The sequence below is a fragment of the Geotrypetes seraphini genome, chromosome 1 (assembly GCF_902459505.1).
Source record: "Geotrypetes seraphini chromosome 1, aGeoSer1.1, whole genome shotgun sequence".
NCBI lineage: Eukaryota > Metazoa > Chordata > Amphibia > Gymnophiona > Dermophiidae > Geotrypetes > Geotrypetes seraphini.
The window spans coordinates 93,411,118-93,430,846 of NC_047084.1; the positions used below are offsets into that span (position 1 = coordinate 93,411,118).

Consider the following 19,729-nt stretch of genomic DNA (forward strand, 5'->3'; position numbering starts at 1 on the left):
AGGCATGTCTTTACCAATACCATTACTTTCTATTGCTATCCTAAAAGAAACTTACAAAACACTTAAAGAAAAAATAAAAGATACTGATAAATACAAGTATATTAACAGATAAAAAATGATTTCTTGGAATATTTGTCAATCTTCTAATATATCGGACTAAACTAGGAGATTCTGGTGATTTTTATTCTTGTCTCCAAAAACTCAACCATCTTTTAAATAAATACATGAGTGGATATTGAGTCATGTTGCATGCAATCTGAAATGAAGCACATATTTATGACATGAATGACATGAGTTTTAGCAATATAGTAAACAACAAAGAGTTGTTAAGTGGCTTGTGAATTTTCCCAGTGAAAACCCTGTGCTGCATCTTGTACAACAAAAGAGTAATTTTCCCTAAAATCCATCAGAACAATCAGTTTGCTTTCTTCTAAACTGGCTTTTAAGGGTTTCAAGTATTCATTTTGTTTTGAAATGCAGTGGTGACTTATCAGCTTCCAAATTTTGTTTGCAAGTTTGCTGATAAAATCAAATTAGTGCATTGGATGTTTGTTTCTAATGTTTCACGATCATTATGGACCCACTGCTTGAATTCAGTTGATTCAATCCTTGAATGGTTCTTCCAAATAAGCTATCGGTGTTTCCTCACCAGAACAGTTTTGGCATCGTTGTAAAATGCAGTCTTTGGCATTCAAATCAAAAACTGTTTTTTTCCATAAGCACTTTGTAGCTGTTCTTGACATTTGCGCCTTGAGCTTGACGTTCTGATGTCAAACGCAAACAGAATGAGTGTCTGATGCACCAACAGTTATACACCACTTTGGTCTAAGCTCACAAAATTTTCAGAATCCAATTTCAGCTCCATATTTGTCACGATATACTTTTGTTTTTGTACTTTGACTCCATTGAACCAAACAAAAATGCAGTCTTTCTTGCCAGGACAGATTCTGCTAAATTCATCATCTTCATAAAACTGTCATACTCTTCAACCACTTCTTTTGATAACTGCTTGCCAAATTTTAGATCAGGTGAGGCATAAATACCCTGCTCTTTCTTGATTTTTCAGACCATATGTTCTAAAACTCCAAACTCTGATGCTGTTGCTTTTATTGACCAACTTCTTGAGGCCACAATCAGTATTTGGACTTTTTTTGATCTATCGGATATTGCAATTTTTTTCTTCATTTCTTCAATCACGTCTATATAGTCTTGACACAAGGTGCATTCTGGGGTTTGGTTTTACTGTCTGACATCCTGAGCTGCTAGTCCAGCAGCAGACATTATCTTGTGCTTTATCACATTTTGCACTCATTCAATGTTTCATTTTTTATAACCCATTTTATCTCTAATGCTTTCTTTTGTCCATTTAAAGGAGACTCGCCCAATGCAGATAAGCTTTGGTCAACCATGGCAGAAGTATCAATTTCAAAATCGTTATCAGAAAATGAGGATGATGCCACTTCAGTTTCTACCATAGAGATTTATGGCAAATTTTCTGATCTGGTTTAGGCTATAAGTGGTATATAAAATACTTAAATAAAGAAAAAAAGGAGGCCACTATGGTTCTTGAAAGAAGTAGATGTAAAGGAAAAGTTAGCCTTTAAAAATTATAAAAGAACATAAGTGTTAATATCTGAAAAAGCTAAGAAGTTGGTAGTCAAAAGAATGATTCCTTCAGGTGTTCTCCCTTCTTGATAAAGTTTTCTTTAAGTCTAGAACACTTAATTTTGAACAAACCCTCTGCATTCTAATATTAAACCACACCATATGGTGGTTACTGGATGCCAGATGATCACCCAGTGTAACATCAGGAAGGAGGGACAAACTCTAAATAATTTATGCTTAAGATGAATGTTACTCATTGAGTGGCCAAATTAGAAGGGGGGGGAAGATTTTAAAAAAATCTCTTAAACAAAGAATGCTAATAGCTCTGCTAGAGTGAATGATAAGTTTAGTTTGTTTTTTACAGGTTATGCTACTTGTAAGAATTACCCAAAGGTCATGCACTCACTCTTTTCATAACTCAAGAACACCACAACACCTCAAACTGACCTTCCCTTCCCTGCAGCAAGTTCAATGGAAAAAGCTTTAACTTTGCATCAGCTCCCTACTTACTATAAATTCAGGAAAATGTTTTTTAAAAAAAAACCCGTATCTCTTCTCTGTGTAATTCACATGAGATCCACCCATGTAAGACCCTAAAAATGTAATTGTAGCTTCAACCAATTGTCTCTATAATTCTTTTGTAAACTACAATGAATCCAAGCTGAAATTTGCGGGATATAAGATATTGTATGGTATAGTGTTGCTTTTTAGTTGTTTTTTCAGAGACAAAGGACTGGAAATGTGAAGGCCTGAGTTTTGAGTTAATTTTTGTTAATTAAAACTTAAGTGGTTTACAAATACCATGTTTCCCTGAAAATAAGACAGTGTCTTATATTAATTTTGTGCTCAAAAAATGCACTAGGTCTTATTTTCAGAGTAGGTCTTGTTTTTTCATGTACATTGATCATCTCTACCTTCCTCTCTTCCACCCCAATTCTTATTTCCTTTCTCTCCCCCACATGTACAGCATCTTTCCCCTCTAACTCATCCCCTTGTGCCTTCCCTCTCTTCAGCATCTTTCTATCCTTCCTTCCCATCCCCCTGTGCAGCAGAACCCTTGAGCAACCCCCCCGCCGCGCAGCCGAACCCCCACCGACCCTCCCATCCTTCCATCTCTCCCTCCCCACTGACCGCGAGACCTACATACCTCCCTGCAAAGAGCAGCGTCGGCAGCATTCTAAACAGGCTGCTTCGCAGCCTTCTCCTGCCAGAGTCTTCCATGTGGTACATTGCTGATGACATCATCAGTGATGCGGCAAAGGGAATGTCCCGGCGGGAGAAGGCCACGAAGCAGCCTATTTAGAGTGCTGCTCTTTGTAGGTCTTGTGGTCAGAGGGTCAGCGGGGTTTGGACGGGAGGGAGAGATGAAAAGATGGGAGGGTCAGCAGGGGTTCAGCGGGGGGAAGTGCTGCTGCTGGCAAATCCAGGGACTAGGGCTTATTTTGGGGGTAGGTCTTATTTTCGGGGAAACAATAGTTTTTATAATGAGGAAAGAAAACTCAATATGCACACAAAAATATACGTATTAAAAAAAAGCACAAATGGAAGCAAAGGATTAGGTTGCAAGCTTACTGGAGGTGAGTATAAGAGCAAAAAATTGCGGGAAAGGCATAAAACATCTCAATTATTCAGTTGCAGGACAAGCCTAGCCCTGAGAAGTGGGGAGGGGAACAAGGGAGTCGGTCACAATGGGCAGACTGAAAAGCGTAAAGCTTTTACCAGAAATTTTGAATTTTATTGAGGGAGGGTTTTGATCTGAGATTCAGGGGAAGGTTAGCCCTTAAGATGGGGAAAGCGACACTAAGTTCTTCTTTTACTAAGCCGCGTTAGCATTTTTGGCACACGCTAGAACTAATGCCAGCTCAATGCTGGTGTTAAGGTCTAGCGCAGGCGGCAATTTAGCGCACATTAAAGACCTAATGTGTCTTAGTGAAAGGAGTCCTAAAATAGGAGTTCCTGATAGTGGTAATTGCATTGCATTACATTACAAAAGATTCTGCCAATACAATGATGTTCTATGTGGATTACAAGATCCGAAACACCATTCACCCTTGGGAAGAACATTAAGATCATATAACTGGAATAAAATCAAACCTCCAAAAACTTTTTTAAATAAAAAGTCTGTAGTATCTTGCAAAATAAGGGCTCCTTTTACAAAATTGTGGTAGAGATTTCTACCGCAAGCTGGTGAGGTAAATGCTTCAATACTTAGGGCTCCTTTTACTAAGGTGTGCTAGCGATTTTAATGCGCGCTACAGTACCGCATGCGCTAAATGCTAACGCCTCCATAGAGCTTGCGTTAGTATTTTTTGTTTAGTACGTGGTTAGCGCGTGCTAAAAACGCTAGCGCACCTTATTAAAAGGAGCCCCTAATTCTATGAACATCGGTGCATCTATCTCGCCGGCCTGAGGTCGAAACTAGAGAATGACATGGTGGCTGTTAGCCGTGGCTAGCCGCGGGTATCCCGCCGAAACGGTGGGGGGGAGAAGTGCTTATTGCGGGCACGGGGCAAGGCCATCCACCACCCCGTGGAGCAGTGAATGGCCTTGTCCACGCAGTTAAGGGAGGGAGTGCACACGCTCCCTCCTTCCTACCTACCAAATCTGTCTCCCTCCCCCTTACCTTCGCGGCGCGTTAGTAAAGTAAGTTGCTCAAGCCGGCCGAGCCTGCCTGCCTGCAGTCGCGTGTGTGTGGGCGGAAGCTTCTCCTCTGACACAACTTCCGATTGCATCAGTGAAAAGAGCAGAATATGAAATGCAGAGCAACTTATCTTATTGAAGTTCACAGGGCAGCCTTGTTCACAGCACTGTCCCAAAGATAATGCAGTTAACCTTAGAAGTAAATCAGAGGCCCTCCCTTCTCCACCTAATCAGACACAATGGCTAAAAACTAGTAAGTCAGAAATATAGGCTCTATACCACCTAAAACACAGTATTTTAAACAAAATGCAGGTTTTATCAGTGCTACCCTAAAACACAGGATTTATAACAGGATTTTCCCTACTTTAGTCACCCTGAGCCACAGGCACCAGGATTTAATTAGAGTTAACAAAGTCTTACCCTTTTTCCTATGAAGAGGAAGAGGAAATAAGAAGAGGAAAGAGAAGGGTTTATTTTTTGTGCTTTTTTTTTTTTTTAGTAAGAAACAGGGATGTGAAGAGAAATTGAGCAGATATAATGCTGAAAACCAGTGAAAAGAGCAGAATATGAAATGCTGAGCAACTTATCTTATTGAAGTTCACAGGGCAGCCTTGTTCACAGCAATGTCCCAAAGATAATGCAATTAACCTTAGAAGTAAATCAGAGGCCCTCCCTTCTCCACCTAATCAGACACAATGGCTAAAAACTAGTAAGTCAGAAATATAAGCTCTATACCACCTAAAACACAGTATTTTAAACAGAAATGCAGGTTCTATAACAAATCAGTGGCTACCCTAAAACACAGGATTTATAACAGGATTTTCCCTACTTTAGTTACCCTGAGTCACAGGCACCAGGATTTAATTAGAGTTAACAAAGTCTTACCCTTTTTCCTATGAGGAGGAAGAGGAAATAAGATTTAACAGAGGAAAGAGAAGGGTTTATTTTTTGTGCTTTTTTTTTTTAGTAAGAAACAGGGATGTGAAGAGAAATTAAGCAGATATAATGCGGAAAACCAGTGAAAAGAGCAGAATATGAAATGCAGAGCAACTTATCTTATTGAAGTTCACAGTAACAGAGCAAATGGAAGACGCTGAGAGAAGACAGACAGTGAATGGAAGGAATTGAATGAGAAGATGAGGAAAGCAGAAACCAGACAACAAAGGCAGAAAAAAAAATTCTATTTATTTCCTTTTTTGCTGTAGGATAAAGTAGTAAATCAGTTGTGTTGATAAAAATTTATAAACAAAGCCCTGCCAGCTGAACATCTCTTTCTCTAGTTCAGCAGCCAGAACTTTGATTTATAAGAAAGGAATAAGCTAAATATTGCAGTACTGAGACTTGTGTGAATGCTGCAGGGACGGGGCGGTGAAGGGGACGGCGGAGACAGGGACGGGGCGGTGAAGGGGATGGTGGGACGGTCGTCCGGGGACGGGGCAGTGATGGGGACAGAATTTTTCCCCGTGTCAAGTCTAGTAGAAACCTCTACTGCAGCTTTGTAAAAGCCAGCATAAATAATTCTGAAGCTGCCTAACTTTATATGGAAGCGCATTCTAGGCCACAGATCTGTAAAATGTAATAGCAAAGTGTCATGTATATTTTTGGACCTACTACTCTTTGAAAAACAAATCCAATTCATCATATATTATGGTGCCTTCCCATATATTATCTTATGGACTGTCCTACATAATTTAAAATAAATGAGGCTCTATTGTCAACCACTATAATTAAAAAAAAAAACAAGGGGGACACTGAGCAGAAAATATATCAGACAAGAAACTATCTGCCTCTTTTACAAAGCTGCGCTAGCAGCTGCCACGCGGCAACAGCCCTGAAGCCCTTTAAATCTCTATGGGCTTTGGGGCCATTAGTTCAGGGCAGCCGCTAGCTCGGCTTTGTAAAAAGAGGCCGTATATTCTGTCCTGTTTAACTTTCTCAGAAGAGATTTCTGGCAGCCCAGGTAGACTATATTGGTACAATAAAAGATTTTGAACTACTAATCTAAAAAAAAAAAAATCAAAGGTTTTAAACAATTTCATATTCTACGTAATTTTTGTAAAAACAGAAAAGCCATCTTAACAGTATGGTCATCTGTTTATCCATTGCTAGTCGGGGAAATCCCTAATATTTTCAAATTTGATTAAAATTTAAAATCAGGATCACTTAATTTTCATACATTTTAATTCCTGCCCTATAAATAGAAAATTTTGTTTTATCCTTATTTAGTTTCAGAAGATTCCCCTGAATCCAGTGCTCAAGTGCCCCTCTTTTCGTCAAGCTTGCTCTGACAACAGCTATTATATAAAGCATTCTCACAGGTATTGAATAGGATAACTGGGAGTGCAGGAAGGCCTGAAGATGGCAATCTGATGGCTTAAGATAAGTACGTAACTTGTAAGGGATTCTGTAGGCCATAGAGCACCAATGGTAATTTAACAGAACAGAGAATAAAATTTTCTATATATACCGCTATATACCTGGTTGGTTGATGCGGTTGACAGAATTATCTAAAGATGTTAACAAAAGCAGTACATACAAGAACAGTGGTCTAGGCTGAGCAGAGTCAGAGAAGTATACAGACACACAGATCAGTGTTCTATCAAGAACTTATTGTAGAAATGGGTTTTTAGGTTATGTCTGAAATGGATGCATGAGGAGGCGGCAGTGATTCTGTCCATCTGTGCTAAAGTAAAGCGATGTGCAAACTATATTTTTGTTCTTATTCAGTTGTTGCTGGTGACACAAATGAAGTCTGTAAATGAAGGCCATATATTGTTTGAGTCGGGCCTCTCCTGAAGGGGTTTTCATCACAAATTCATGTTTACCATGGGCCTTAAAGAAAGTGCTGCATGTGGAAACTAGAAAGCTTCATACAGACTGCTGGAACTCCATCCTTTCACTACAAGGCCATGGTTCTGCTGGCAGGTGTAGCACAGAGGCCTGGCTGATAAAGACAAGCATGTGTGGGACTCAGAAAGCCAGCAACTTGGCTACAGATTGTTTCCGAAGGTTAATGCATTCCAGGACTCTTCAAAGCCATGCTGGGATCCCACGTATCTTTCGGTGGGTTGCAACAGCAGCAGTGAACAGAGAACAAAGCAGGATGTTTCACACAGCAGGTAAGGTATGCCTAGGGCTGGAGAATAGAATCTTGCCATGTTTTGTCTAATCACTGTAATTTTAGTCTTGCTGAAGGACGGGTGACATCAAACAAGGATAAACCTAGAGTGGTTAGAAGTGCCTTTTGGAATTTAAGAAAATTCAGAATTATCTGGAAGTATTTGCAACAAAATCAATTTAAATTAGTAGTACAAGCATTGATCTTAAGTAAATCAGACTATTATAATTTCTAATTCAATAGGTATGTCATTCTGGACAAGCGGTAATTTCCCTGTAGGCATGTGCCTTGTAGAAGGAATCCACTCCAGATTTTTTCCATGTCCTTCCTACTTCACAGAGGGCTTTGCTGCCCCCTACAGTTTTTACCTTTTGCATGTGAGCTTGAAGGTGTGTTTCTGTTCTGCATTTTTATTTTAGCCATTTTTGGGGGTGTTTTCTTCAGTTTTCGGTGCTAAGAGCTTCCCTGTTCAAGGGTTCAGCTCTGCCTGCATGGAGAAGAAGCAGACAGCGGTCTGCAGCTGACTGGCCAATACCTTGTGGTACCTGTTAGCCAGCCTGCAGAAGCATTTTTGAAGCTTGGGGCTGTCCCTGTGTTTTCTGGTGCCAAAACACTGCCGATGGTCATCTTGGATTTTTTAAAATCTTTTTTCAAAGTTCTTCAGGAGTTTCAAAACATCTCATTTTGCCTTGAAACTGGCAGGGATGGAGTCCTCCGGCTTCTAATTCAAACCAGCATTCCACCAGTTGCTCGTTCAAGGAGTGACCTTGCACCACATGCCATTCAGCACGTGAAAGAGGGGCGGGAGCATCCGGTTTGGCCTCCCCTTTGTGCTCTCAGGGGAGAGTTATGGGCGGGAAGCCCTTGGTTCAGACCATATTTCTTTCTGGTACTAGGAACAGCGGTTGCTTGCGTGCAGGAGCATGGAAGCCGTGGAGCTCAGGAGGCGCAAGTTGGAGTTATCCACTGGAGACTTAACGCTGCCTAGTACACCTTTTTACCCAGAATTTGTTAATTTCAGGTGGAAAACCTTTCTGGAGAGCCATCCTTCCATAGAGAAGTCTGGAAGCGCCTCGGACACTGCACAAGGGGGCTGGAGCTCCCAGTGTTCATCTCTCTTGCTGTCTGCGTCTAGCAGGAGCCATTCTTGAAGCCGTTCAGCGCCAAGCAGCAGCGCCAAAGTGCGCTCCTGCTTGGTACCACTCAGTGGCTGAAGCTGGAACTTATGACAGCGACCGACCAGCATAGAAGCGGGCTAGGAGCGCGGAAAGCTCACTCCTGCCCACTAATAATAATTATAATTATAATTATTTTATTTTTATATACCGCCCTACCACATAGTTCTAGGCGGTTCACATACAATACTAAAAATATACAATCAATGAATAAAATACAATATTCTAAAAAATTGAACTAGAATTATACAATTGGTGAATAGGTGAATAAAATACAATATGTTAGAATACAATAAAATTCGGCAAAAATGTACTAGCTATAAGATAAGTATGTAATTTACCAGTAAATAATCTGGGACATCAGTTTACAAATTTTTTAAATAGATCAGTTTTTAGTAATTTCCTGAAGGACATATATGAATGAGCTTGAGAAATAATGGTTCTTAGCCATTGATCCATTTTACACACCTGAAAACTGAGCAATTTATCGAAAAATCTCTACATCACTACATCTCTGGATCACCAGATTCCAGCAGCAGAAGAGGTACGATGGGCAGGGAGGGGGGACAGGGTGCAGAGCCTGGGAGGGAAGGGGGCTGAGTGCAATGCCTGGCAGGGAGGGGGCTGGATGCAGAGCCTGACAGAGGAGGGAGGGAAGAGGGCTGGGTGCTGTGCCTGGCAGGTAAAGGGGCTGGGTGCAGAGCCTGACAGGTGATGAGGAAAGTGGCCTGAGTGCAGAGCCTGCCAGGGGAGGGAGGTGGCACTGGGTGCAGATCCTGGCAGGGTACTTGAATATTAAGCTGCCCAACTTACTTTTGAGTCAACCATTTTTCTTCCTTTTTGAGGGGAAAAATGGGGGTCTCTACTTATATTTGAGTATATACGGTAATTCCTAGCATCCTGTTTGCCTTCTTGGACAAATGATGTTCGGAAAGGGTCTGGACAATCTGATGGTTGGTGTGGCAGATCACCAGCTAAAATCTCTGTCTGACAGCAGACAATGAACCTCTAGAGCAGGGGTGTCCAATCTTTTGGCTTCCCTGGGCCGCATTGGCTGAAAAAAATGTTTCTGGGGCCGTGCAAACGCTGCAGCAAGACGGAGGATGGAGCCGGCAAGACGGTAAACACCCGAGGCCGCACAAAGTACTTCACGGGGCCTCGGGGCCCTCGGGCCGCAGGTTGGACAGTCCTGCTCTAGAGGTTCTGGATAGTCTAATTTTCATAATTCCAGTTGCTTTCAGCGGTACACAGGTGGAACCTCATCTCCAGAGATGCTATCAGGGATCAAGGCAGAGATTTATAGGACCTAGGCAAAGCCAAGCCTCCAGTTCTCGTCCCATATCAACCTCCAAGAAAGTGCAATGATGCCAAGGCCGAAGTCTTACCCTAAGGATAGGAGGCAGGCTCTCGGCGTATAAGGAGATCTTATACCCATCCCTTAACAGACTAGTTTGTGGACTCCCCAATGGGGCATCCAGAAAAGTCTTGCAGTCTTAGCAACAGTACAAAGCTTGTAGAAATTCAGGCAATAGAGCCAGTGCCACTTGAAGAATCTGGCTGGGGCAGATACTCCATATACTTCATAGTGCCCAAGAAAGGCTCAGCAGATTGGAGACCTATTCTAGATCTTGCACATGTCACTGAAGTCCTGAAGGTTCCACACTTTTGCATGGAAACAGTGTGGTCAGTCTTCGCAGCAGTAGCTTTGAGGGAATTTCTAGCTTCCCTAGACTTAACGGAAGTCTACCTGCACATTCCCATTTCTGGAACAGGAGATTCCTGAGATTCCATGTGCTGGAGAGACATGATCAGTTCTCAGTGATCTTCTTTAGGTTGTCAACAGCACCCTGCATGTTCATTAAGGTGATGGTGGTGGTAGCAGACAGAAGTTTTGCGCTCAGATAATGAACATGATAGCTAAGCCAGCTCTATCTGTACCTCCAAGTATTGACTCCATGACAACCTTGGATAAAGGCTCTCATTTGTCCTCTCCAGAACGCAGTACTGTCTTGGTGATCCCCACAACAGACTCCCTTCAAATGACTCTCCTGTGGACTCTGGAATCCCGACGCAGTATGAGTTGATGGCTCCATCCACAGTCGTTATCACGGGGCATGCCACTTAGAATAATTTTGTGGGTGATTCTCACAATGTAAGCCAGCTTTTTTGGTTGGGGAGGCCATTGCAATGGAAACCCAGTCCAGGGATGGTGGTTGGCCTCCCAGAGAAAGTGGTCTATCAACAGACTAGAACTTCGGGCCATTGAAATTGCATTACAGAAGCTAGAGAAGAGTCTAACATGATAGGCAATCCAAGTTTTATCAGATAATGCTACAGCAGTGACGTATGTCAATTGCCAAGGAGGTACCAAGAGGGTACAGCTGAGCCTGGAAGCCCACTTATTGTTCAGTGGGCAGAGCTACACCTTCAGGAAATATGTGCAGTGCATGTAGTTGGAATGGACAATATCCAGGCCAATTTCCTCAGCAGACAGATCTTAGACCCGGGAGAATAGACATGATTTGCAGCAGCATTTCAGTCCATCGTTCATCAATGGGGATGGCCAACTTTCCATTTGATGACTATGGCAAGGAACAAGAAGGCGGATCACTTCTTCAGTCGAAGATCCAAGCCCATAAGTGAAGGCCTGAACACCCTAGTCCAGCCGTGGTCAAAGAGAAAACTCTCTTGTACGTGTTTCATCCATGGCACGTGATGGGGAGAGTGGTCCTCATAGGACCAGATCGACCATTCAGACTTAGTGCATCTTCAGAGGGACAAAGGTCTCAGACTGCAGGTACAGCACAATCTTCTGTTTCAGGGCCCAGTGATTATAGAAGATCTGGATCGCTTTGGTGTTTTGGTATGGCTCTTGAGCGTGCGGTGTTATAGCACAAAGGATACTCGGATATAGTCTTTGCTAATCTCCTCAGAGCCAAGAAGCCTCAGACGGTCTCTGCTTACACTAAGGCATTGGATGCGATTTAACACTGGTGCACAAAAGAGGAGCCGTTTAGTGCTCCAATCATAGTGATGCTAGCTTTCCTCCATGCAGGTCTTGACAGAGACCTAGCAGTGGCATCTCTCAGGGTCCAAGTAATGTGTCTCCTGTGTTTTAGAACCTGTGGATGCAAAGCTCCCCTAGCTTCTCATCCAGACATAGCCAGTTTCCTAAAGGGGACACTAAGGCTCAAAACACCAGTAAGGCAACAGTTTCCATCGTGGAACCTCAACATGGTTTTGCATGTGCTCAGTCAGGTTTCTTATGAGCCTATGCAGGAGGTGCCCTTGTTGGATCTTACTGTCAAAACTGAATTAAAACTTAAGTTTATAGACCGTGTCTTCTCTATACAGATAAGAGCTCGACTTGGTTTACAGTAAGATTAATAATACGAGTAATAAAGAGAAAAGGACAGGATTTACAATTTTAAAAATAACCAAGTTTTCAGATGTTTGCGAAATATTTGAAGAGAGCCCAGGTCTCGCAACTCTAAGGGAAATCTCTGCTCCTAATCCCGTCACTAAAAGTCATTTACTCCAGGAGAGATACGATCTTTTCTGTCACAGCACCTCAAATCTGGAATTCTCTCCCAGGGATGAAAAATCAATTGGCAAATTTAAAAACCTATTAAAAAGTTGGCTTTTTAAGGAAGCTTTTAATCAAGCTATATACATTTTAAATTCCTCCTAGAATTTCTTTTCTTTAGAAAGAGCTATAAGTAAAATCGAGCAGGTAATCTTTTACCCTTCCTTTTGTTTCAAATTCCTACCCTGTTATATTTACTTTATAATTGTATTTAATCCATTTTATTTTTTCCTTGTGTTTGGTTGGTATATAGTTATGGAAATCATTGTCTTAGTAAAATGTTATTCGTTTATGTCACCCTAATTTGCAACATATTTTGTAAATCGCATTGAAGTAAGATTTTGCAATCAAATCAAAATTTTATTAAACTTGAATGTTATTCCATAAATCAGTTATTTTGAAAAATAAAGATTTCCTCAGTTTACCAGTAGAGGTGATGCCTTTCAGTGAAGGGAAGGAAAGTTTGTTTTTGTATGGTTCTGGTTATACCAAGTCTTTTTGAATTCCATGACAAAGGGATTAGTAAAGGACAGATGTCAAACAAGATCTTAAATGTTAAACAGGCACACATTTAAAGAAAACCCTAGAGATTATTGGAAGCCAGTGAAGTTTAGTCAAGAGCGGAGATACATGCTCGAATTTGCTTTTACCGAAAATCAATCTGACGCAGTATTTTGGATCAACTGGAGTCAAGACCATTTTCCTCATGGCCATTACTTCAGCAAGACAAGTCTGGGAACTGCAGGCCCTGTCATGCAAGGAGCCCATCCTCAAGATCAAGGAGGCGGGAGTTTCCTTTTGCACGGTCCCATCCTTATTGCTGAAAGTCATTTCTGCATTTCATGTCAATCAAGAGGTAAGATTACCAGCATTCCAGACCACAGGGTCAAAGAAAAAAGGAATGGATTCTGAGGAAGCTGGATGTGAGGAGAGTCCTACGATATCTAGAGGTCACCAATGAGTTCCAACTGTCAGACCTTCTTATTTGTGCTCACCAGTCAGGCTAGATGGGATAGACCAGCATCTAAGGCTACTATTTCAAGATGGATACAGATGGCCATCTCATCATATTACCTGTGGCAAGCAATCGCCAGTCTTCTTGAAAGCATAATCTACAAGAAGCATGGCTTCTTCATGGATGGAAGCTCAGATGATTTTGTCCAAGGAAATATTTAGGGCAGTGACCTGGTCCGCTCTACATACGTTCTCCAATTTCTTAGGTAAGGAGTGGCCTAGCGGTAGAGCTGCTGCTTCTGCTCCCAGAGGCTGTGGGATCAAATCCAGGCACTGCTTCTTGTGATCCTGGACAAGTCGCTTAATCCTCAATTGCCCCAGGTACAAAATAAGTACCTGTATATATGTAAGAACAACAAGAAAATTGACCCTGGTCCCTCCACAAAGAGTAACATCCAGAAAACAAAGAAATTGTGGACAGTTGATGTCCAAGATGAAGGCTTTTTTTAATATAAATAAATAATCCACATAAAAATGTCTAGGGCCTGAACCTCTGAAAACATATGGACCCAACACGGTCCGTGTTTCAACACTATAAACCTCTTCAGGGGTCCCTATTTGGTCCTAAATGCAGGCATGTGGATTAAATAATGAATGTAAAACCTCTTTGCTGTGGAGATACACTCGAGTTTTACGTTCAGGCCCTAGAAAAATTTATGTGGATTAGTTATTTGTTTTAATAAAGCCTTCATCCTGTATATATGTAAACAAAAAAGGCGGTATATAAGTCCCGTTCTCTTTTTTTCCAAAACCACATTTCCATCCTGGAAAAGCAGCCCTCCACACCTTAGACTGCAAGAGTTCTCTGACATATTATCTGGACCGGACTAGGCCTCATAGGAAATCATCCCACTTCTTTGTAACTTTTGACCCTAACAGACGAGTGGTTGCTGTTTCCAAAAGAACCATCTCCACTTGGCTAGCGGATTGTATCTCCTTCACATATTCTCTGGCTGGGCTGATGCTGCAAGACTGTGACAGCTTGCCATGTACGGGCTAATGCTGTTTCAGTAGCTCATTTCTGCTCTGCTTCTACTGAGGACATCTGCAAAGCGGCTACTTGGTCCTCAGTGCATATGTTTACCTCTCATTACTATTTAGAACAAAACTCCAGAAGAAATGGTTGGTTTGGACAAGAGATTTGCAAATTGTTTTCACTTCATAAGCGCCAACTTTCCCTCTGGATTTTACCAGGCTCATGTTTATTCTATGTTTAACCTCTTCCAGAGTCATGATCCTGGAAATTTGAGAGTCCCACATGTGAGAATATAATGCCTGCTTGTCCTCAGAGAAAGCAAAGATCCTTACCTGTAGCAGGTATTCTCCAAGGACAGCAGGCATATGTTCTCACAACCTGCCCGCCTTTTCTAGTTGGCTTCTTGGCTTTGTTACTGAACTGATGGTCCCATGAGCCGACATTGGGCAGGATGTAGATTTAAAGTCGAAACACAAAAAGGAACTGCAGAATAGATGTACTTGATACTGGCTCTTTATTCAATCAAACAGTCCGTTGTTTAAAAGTCGTATATCCACGTTGGTTCAAGAAACTGGGACCTAACACAGTCCGTGCTTTGAATAAAATATCTTCCTCAGGGGTCCTTTGCAAGAACGTGGTGGATCAAAAACAACATGCTAAAAAAACTGGTGCCTTTGAGAGGTGGAATCGTATGAGGGAACACCGTAGTGCGGAACGCCTGCAATCGATGCTGTAGACAAAGTGACAGTGGACTTCAGTGTCTGTACTGGCTTCCTTGGATAATGTCACCCACATTAGAGAATATATGCCTGTTGATCTTGAAGAACTCCTGCTACAGGTAAGTATCTTTGCTGTATTTCTGTATGTTATTACTATGTCGATATACTGTTCTATTTAAAATAGTGTATTAAAAAAATCATAGTAATTCATTAGTTTCTTTGGTGTACCTGATTTAATATCTCCTGATGAAATTTAATAACATGTCTCCATAGGGTTAAATACCTGTCGTGAGTCAAGAGACGTTATCTATAGATATCCATCTATTAGATATCCTAAGTGTGCTGTGCTCTTGGCTTATGGAACAAATGCTGTTGCCTAGGGTGACCATATTGCTTTCAATGGAAGTAGAGACATGTGGGTTTTATCTATCCTCTTTTTTCCCTGGAGCCATATGGTAACCATACTGTTGCCCAGTCTTGGAAAAGCCCTCCTGGGATCCCAGTTCCATATGTTTTCCTGAAATCACACACAGTGTGACTGGACATCACAGCACTTGTAGTACGCTGTTAGTACATTTTGAAATACTTCTACCTCTATAGGTCTTCATTTCTGTAAGATGTTTCATAATTTTGAATTTAAAAATAGTGCATTATGCTGTAATTGCAATAACATCATAACATAACACAAGACTTTGAATGAATGGATATAAATGGAGAGTGAGGTATTTCTATGGGGGAAGTTTTGTAGATTATGCAAAATTAAACATTACCGATCATACACTGTTGTAAGCAAAAATATTTTAAATTGTAGTTGAATGGTAACTGGGTCTATTGTATATTCAACAGTGCACCGAGCTGAAGAAGGAAGCCAAGTCTCTGAGCCTTCAAATGATGTGTAAGTAAATTTGTCTGGGACTGCATTAGAATCCTTTGGGTAGTCTAAATGCAGCCTTGACCTAATTTGTGAGGAATAGGCTGTAGGCCAGAGCTTCTCAGCCCAGTTCTTGGGTCACACTAAGCTAATCGGGTTTTTAGGATTTTCACAATGAATATGCATTTTCTTGTGGGTATATTTTTATTATATTGTGTTTTAACTGATTCCCTTAGCCTCATTGCTATCATTTATTTTTGATCCAGAGAATGGAATGATCATTTTGGGAATGAATTTCTCCATACTTTAGATTCTTAGAAACAGGCTGTCCTGGATAAGGAGAAATCTTGCAGATTGAGTGCACACCCAACTCCAAACAGTGCACTCACAATGCTTTCTAACTGGGACAAAGCGATTGAACACATACTGAACATACAAGCTCCATTACGCTAATGCAATACAAGAGTGACTGGAGCCTCTCCTTGGTTCACAGCCACCATAAAAGCAGAAAAACAATCCTGCCACAGGCTTCAGCGGAAATGACCAAAAAAAGTAATCTACCTGAATATAAAACTGCATGGAGGACTGCAATCAACAAATACAAACACCGCAGAGGCAAAAAAGCACCTGCTATGCCCAAGAAATTGAAAATGATAACTTCAATGTCAAAAAAACTATTTTGTTTACTATGTACTATGACACCCCCCCCCCCCCCCCGACCTAGGCCTGGCTGAAAAGATCTAGCCCAATGTCCAGTCCCTCACCGACCATTTCCTCAACAAGATTAAAACTGTACAATAAGACGTTGAAACTGCTTCAAACACTATAGCTCTTATCCAACCACCTCCACAAGAAACCACCGATCCTTGTGCCGCTGACCAAATCTGGAGAATATTTTCACCAGTAGAAAATTCAGATAGTGATGAATCCTTAAAAAAAACCTCTCCTCTCGAAGCAGTGTCCTTGATAAATGCCCTGACTGGTTATTAGCCAATGCCCTAGATCGCGTCTTAACCTGGTTCACTCACCTCTTGAACAACTTAACTTCACTATGGCCAGCTCCCACCCCAGATGGGTCAAATCACACTCACCCCCAATCCCCAAGGCCTCAAACACTGACCTAACAAATCCAGCAAACTACATGACTATCAGTAGAGCTGCTTCTTCTACACCCAGAGGCTGTGGGATCAAATCCTGGCACTGTTCCTTGTGACCTTGGACAAGTCACTTAATCCTCCATTACCCCAGATACAAAAAAAGTACCTGTGTGTTTGTGTATAAACCATTTTGAATGGTTCCAAAACCACATTTCTATCCTGGAAAAGCAGCCCTCTACACCTTAGATTGCAAGAGTTCTCTGGCATATTATCTGGACCAGACTAAGCCTCATAGGAAGTCCTCCCACCTCTTTGTAGCTTTTGACCCTAACAGACTAGTGGTTGCTGTTCCCAAAAGAACCATCTCCTCTTAGCTAGCGGATTGCATCCAGAACTGAGCTGTATCAATTTTGCCTCTCGATAAAGAGTTATTATTGGGAATCTATTGAGGGGTGTGCTCTGTCGATGCTTAGGTGGAGATTGAAGGATAGTTGGTAGTGGTCCAACTGAAGACCTGTCGGTGTCTGAGGAGAATTCAGAAGGTTGGAGGCAATTATGTCAAAGTGTATGTCCCTTTTCGTGTGTGGAGCTTGTAGGTTTTAGATCAAGGTGGGTGTCGCTGAGGAAGGTTTTTAGTCTGCAGGCAGAGAGATTGTCTTGTAGGTCTAAAGGTATGTTTATGTCGCCTAAAACCACTAGTCAAGTATATTGGCGAGTTAGGTTTGAGATAATTTCTTGCAACTTGGTGTCATTGGCTGATCGTGGACCAGGAGCGCAGTAGACTAGTAAGAGGCAAGAGGCCAATGCTGCTGGAGTGGTTGTTGGCTTTGTCATACAGTTTACATGTCATGTATTTTATGTCGGGCTGGATCGAGGAGTCCGTTAAGGTGATGATAAAGGAGCCCTAAGGCTGGCACAATATCATGCACTAATTTGCTACACAGAGCAAATTGAGCTTTGCATATGTATTTTCTGACACGAATACAATTGGTTTGGGAATGCCATGACTTATCATTGGGATCTTTTGAAAGTTTCATTTTCCCCTGAAACTTTGCTGGAAGTCCCAAAAGACTTCAAGAAGATGAGGTCATGTTTTCTTAGAAAAAAAAATTCCACGATGCCTCACTATTTCACATTTATTTATACCCATCTCCACCATTTTATATACCTCTTTGCACATGCACACTTTGATCCCATAACACGGGGATTAATAGTGGAGCACTAACACACACATTTACATGAAATAAATTTCACCACATTCATCTGTTATATCCACTGGAGAACAAATTTTTCCAAAGGTTTTGCTTCCTTAAAACAAACTGGTGAATATGATAGAACCCTTCAAAATAAATACAAATATAATTTCCCACTGACTGTATCACTTATGACTTTTGAGAAACACGATGGTATCTTTAATTGACTATAACATGTTTTAATGCACAAAATTTCTGATACGCTGTGATAGTTCACCATGGTTAAGTGTTTTCCTACTAATTTTCATTTGAACTCAAGTATCCAGTGTATCTCTTTGCAGTGTCCAATAGTCAGCCAGCATTGATGGATTCCAGTTGCCCTGATATCTTTTTTTCCATAGTGGCAATGTCCTGGTGAAACCTTTCTATAGCAAAAACCCCAAGACAAAATATCCTTAAAAGACACCAAAATATAAGTTGGACATGCCCTAGGGCATTGCAGGAAAGTTAACTCCCTAGACTCCACCAAAAATATATAAACCTCAAATCTAAATTTTTAAGATAAGGAGCACCCTCAGTATGAGTTTGAAAGCTTTAAAGAGCGACTCAAAGAGCAGCTCTGGTGCTTAGAATAGCAAAGCCAGCAAACACTGAGCAGAGATGACCACTCACTGCCAGCCGCACACCATCATCTGGGTGCTCCTGTGTGCTTTAAAGTGCAAATCAAGTGCAAACAATGTGTAATAAATAAATATAAAAGTGGAAAACAAAAAGTTCACTTTCATGCAGTGCCCCGAATGCCTAACCCACTGACCCGAACAGAGGATGAAAAAATTAGTCACTTGTCCCTCCAGTTACTTAGCTGAATAAAGGTGCTGTAGTCAAATAGTAGCAAGGAGAGTACAGTTTTGTTTTGTTTTGTTTTTTTTGGGGGGGGTTTGGATCAAAGACCAAAGTTAAGGTGCAGTCCTCTTTCAACATGGCTCTACCCAGTGGGGTTTCAGGGCAATAGCCCCTTTTCAGGAACTGAACAGGCCAACACGACTGTAGGTCAGAGTGATTCCAGGCAGGCAAGGCAACAAGGGGGAGGAACCGGAGACACAGCAACAGCTTTAAATTATCAGGCAATTAGCAGCATAATCACATTAGAGCTTACAACAGCATTCACAGGTGAATACCCTAACAGGGCCTGGAGAAGAGGTGAAACACTGCCCCAGTGCATAAACACAGAAATAATCACAAAATGAAAAAAACTGTGCAGTTAAATAATAGAGTTCCATTCTATCATGTTATTGAGCCCTAGAGGTTTCACAGCCTGCAGCTCAAATATCCAAAATTGTTCTCAGTTGGATCCTAGCACTCCGATCACCCTGGAAATTTGAAGGAATTTGCTCAATCACAAACCAGTGTAACTGGGTGAACACATGTTGAAACTCCAAGCAGTGACTCACCTTAGGGGTGGTCAGGGTAGCAGTATTGAGTTTACTTTTATGCTCTACCAGCCGAGTCCTGATCTGTCTACTTGTTCACCCTACGTAGATTTTTTTGACAGGGACAGATAATATATATGACCCAAGCTGACACAAGTAGCATGAGCTCTCAAACGACAGCTTTTGTGGTTAGTGGGATGAGTCCAATAATCCAGTTGCAGAGACATGGCGCACATCTGACACGTGCCACATGGACCGTGGCCCCTGTGAATGCTGTTGTACGCTCTAATGTGATTATGCTGCTA

General features: G+C 41.5%; 1 protein-coding gene across 2 annotated transcripts in view; it reads left to right on the top strand.

Annotated features, from left to right (window-relative positions):
* FDX2 (ferredoxin 2) overlaps nucleotides 1–19,729 on the top strand; it is a 37,174-nt gene that overhangs the window by 4,594 nt on the left and 12,851 nt on the right. The window contains exons 2-3 of one of the 2 annotated variants that reach the window (XM_033935075.1): nucleotides 6,973–7,364; nucleotides 15,680–15,728. In XM_033935075.1, the coding sequence (XP_033790966.1) occupies nucleotides 7,004–7,364; nucleotides 15,680–15,728 (410 nt within the window). In that variant the 5' untranslated portion in view covers nucleotides 6,973–7,003. The remainder of the gene's footprint in view (nucleotides 1–6,972; nucleotides 7,365–15,679; nucleotides 15,729–19,729) is intronic. The other variant, XM_033935081.1, reaches the window with a different exon arrangement.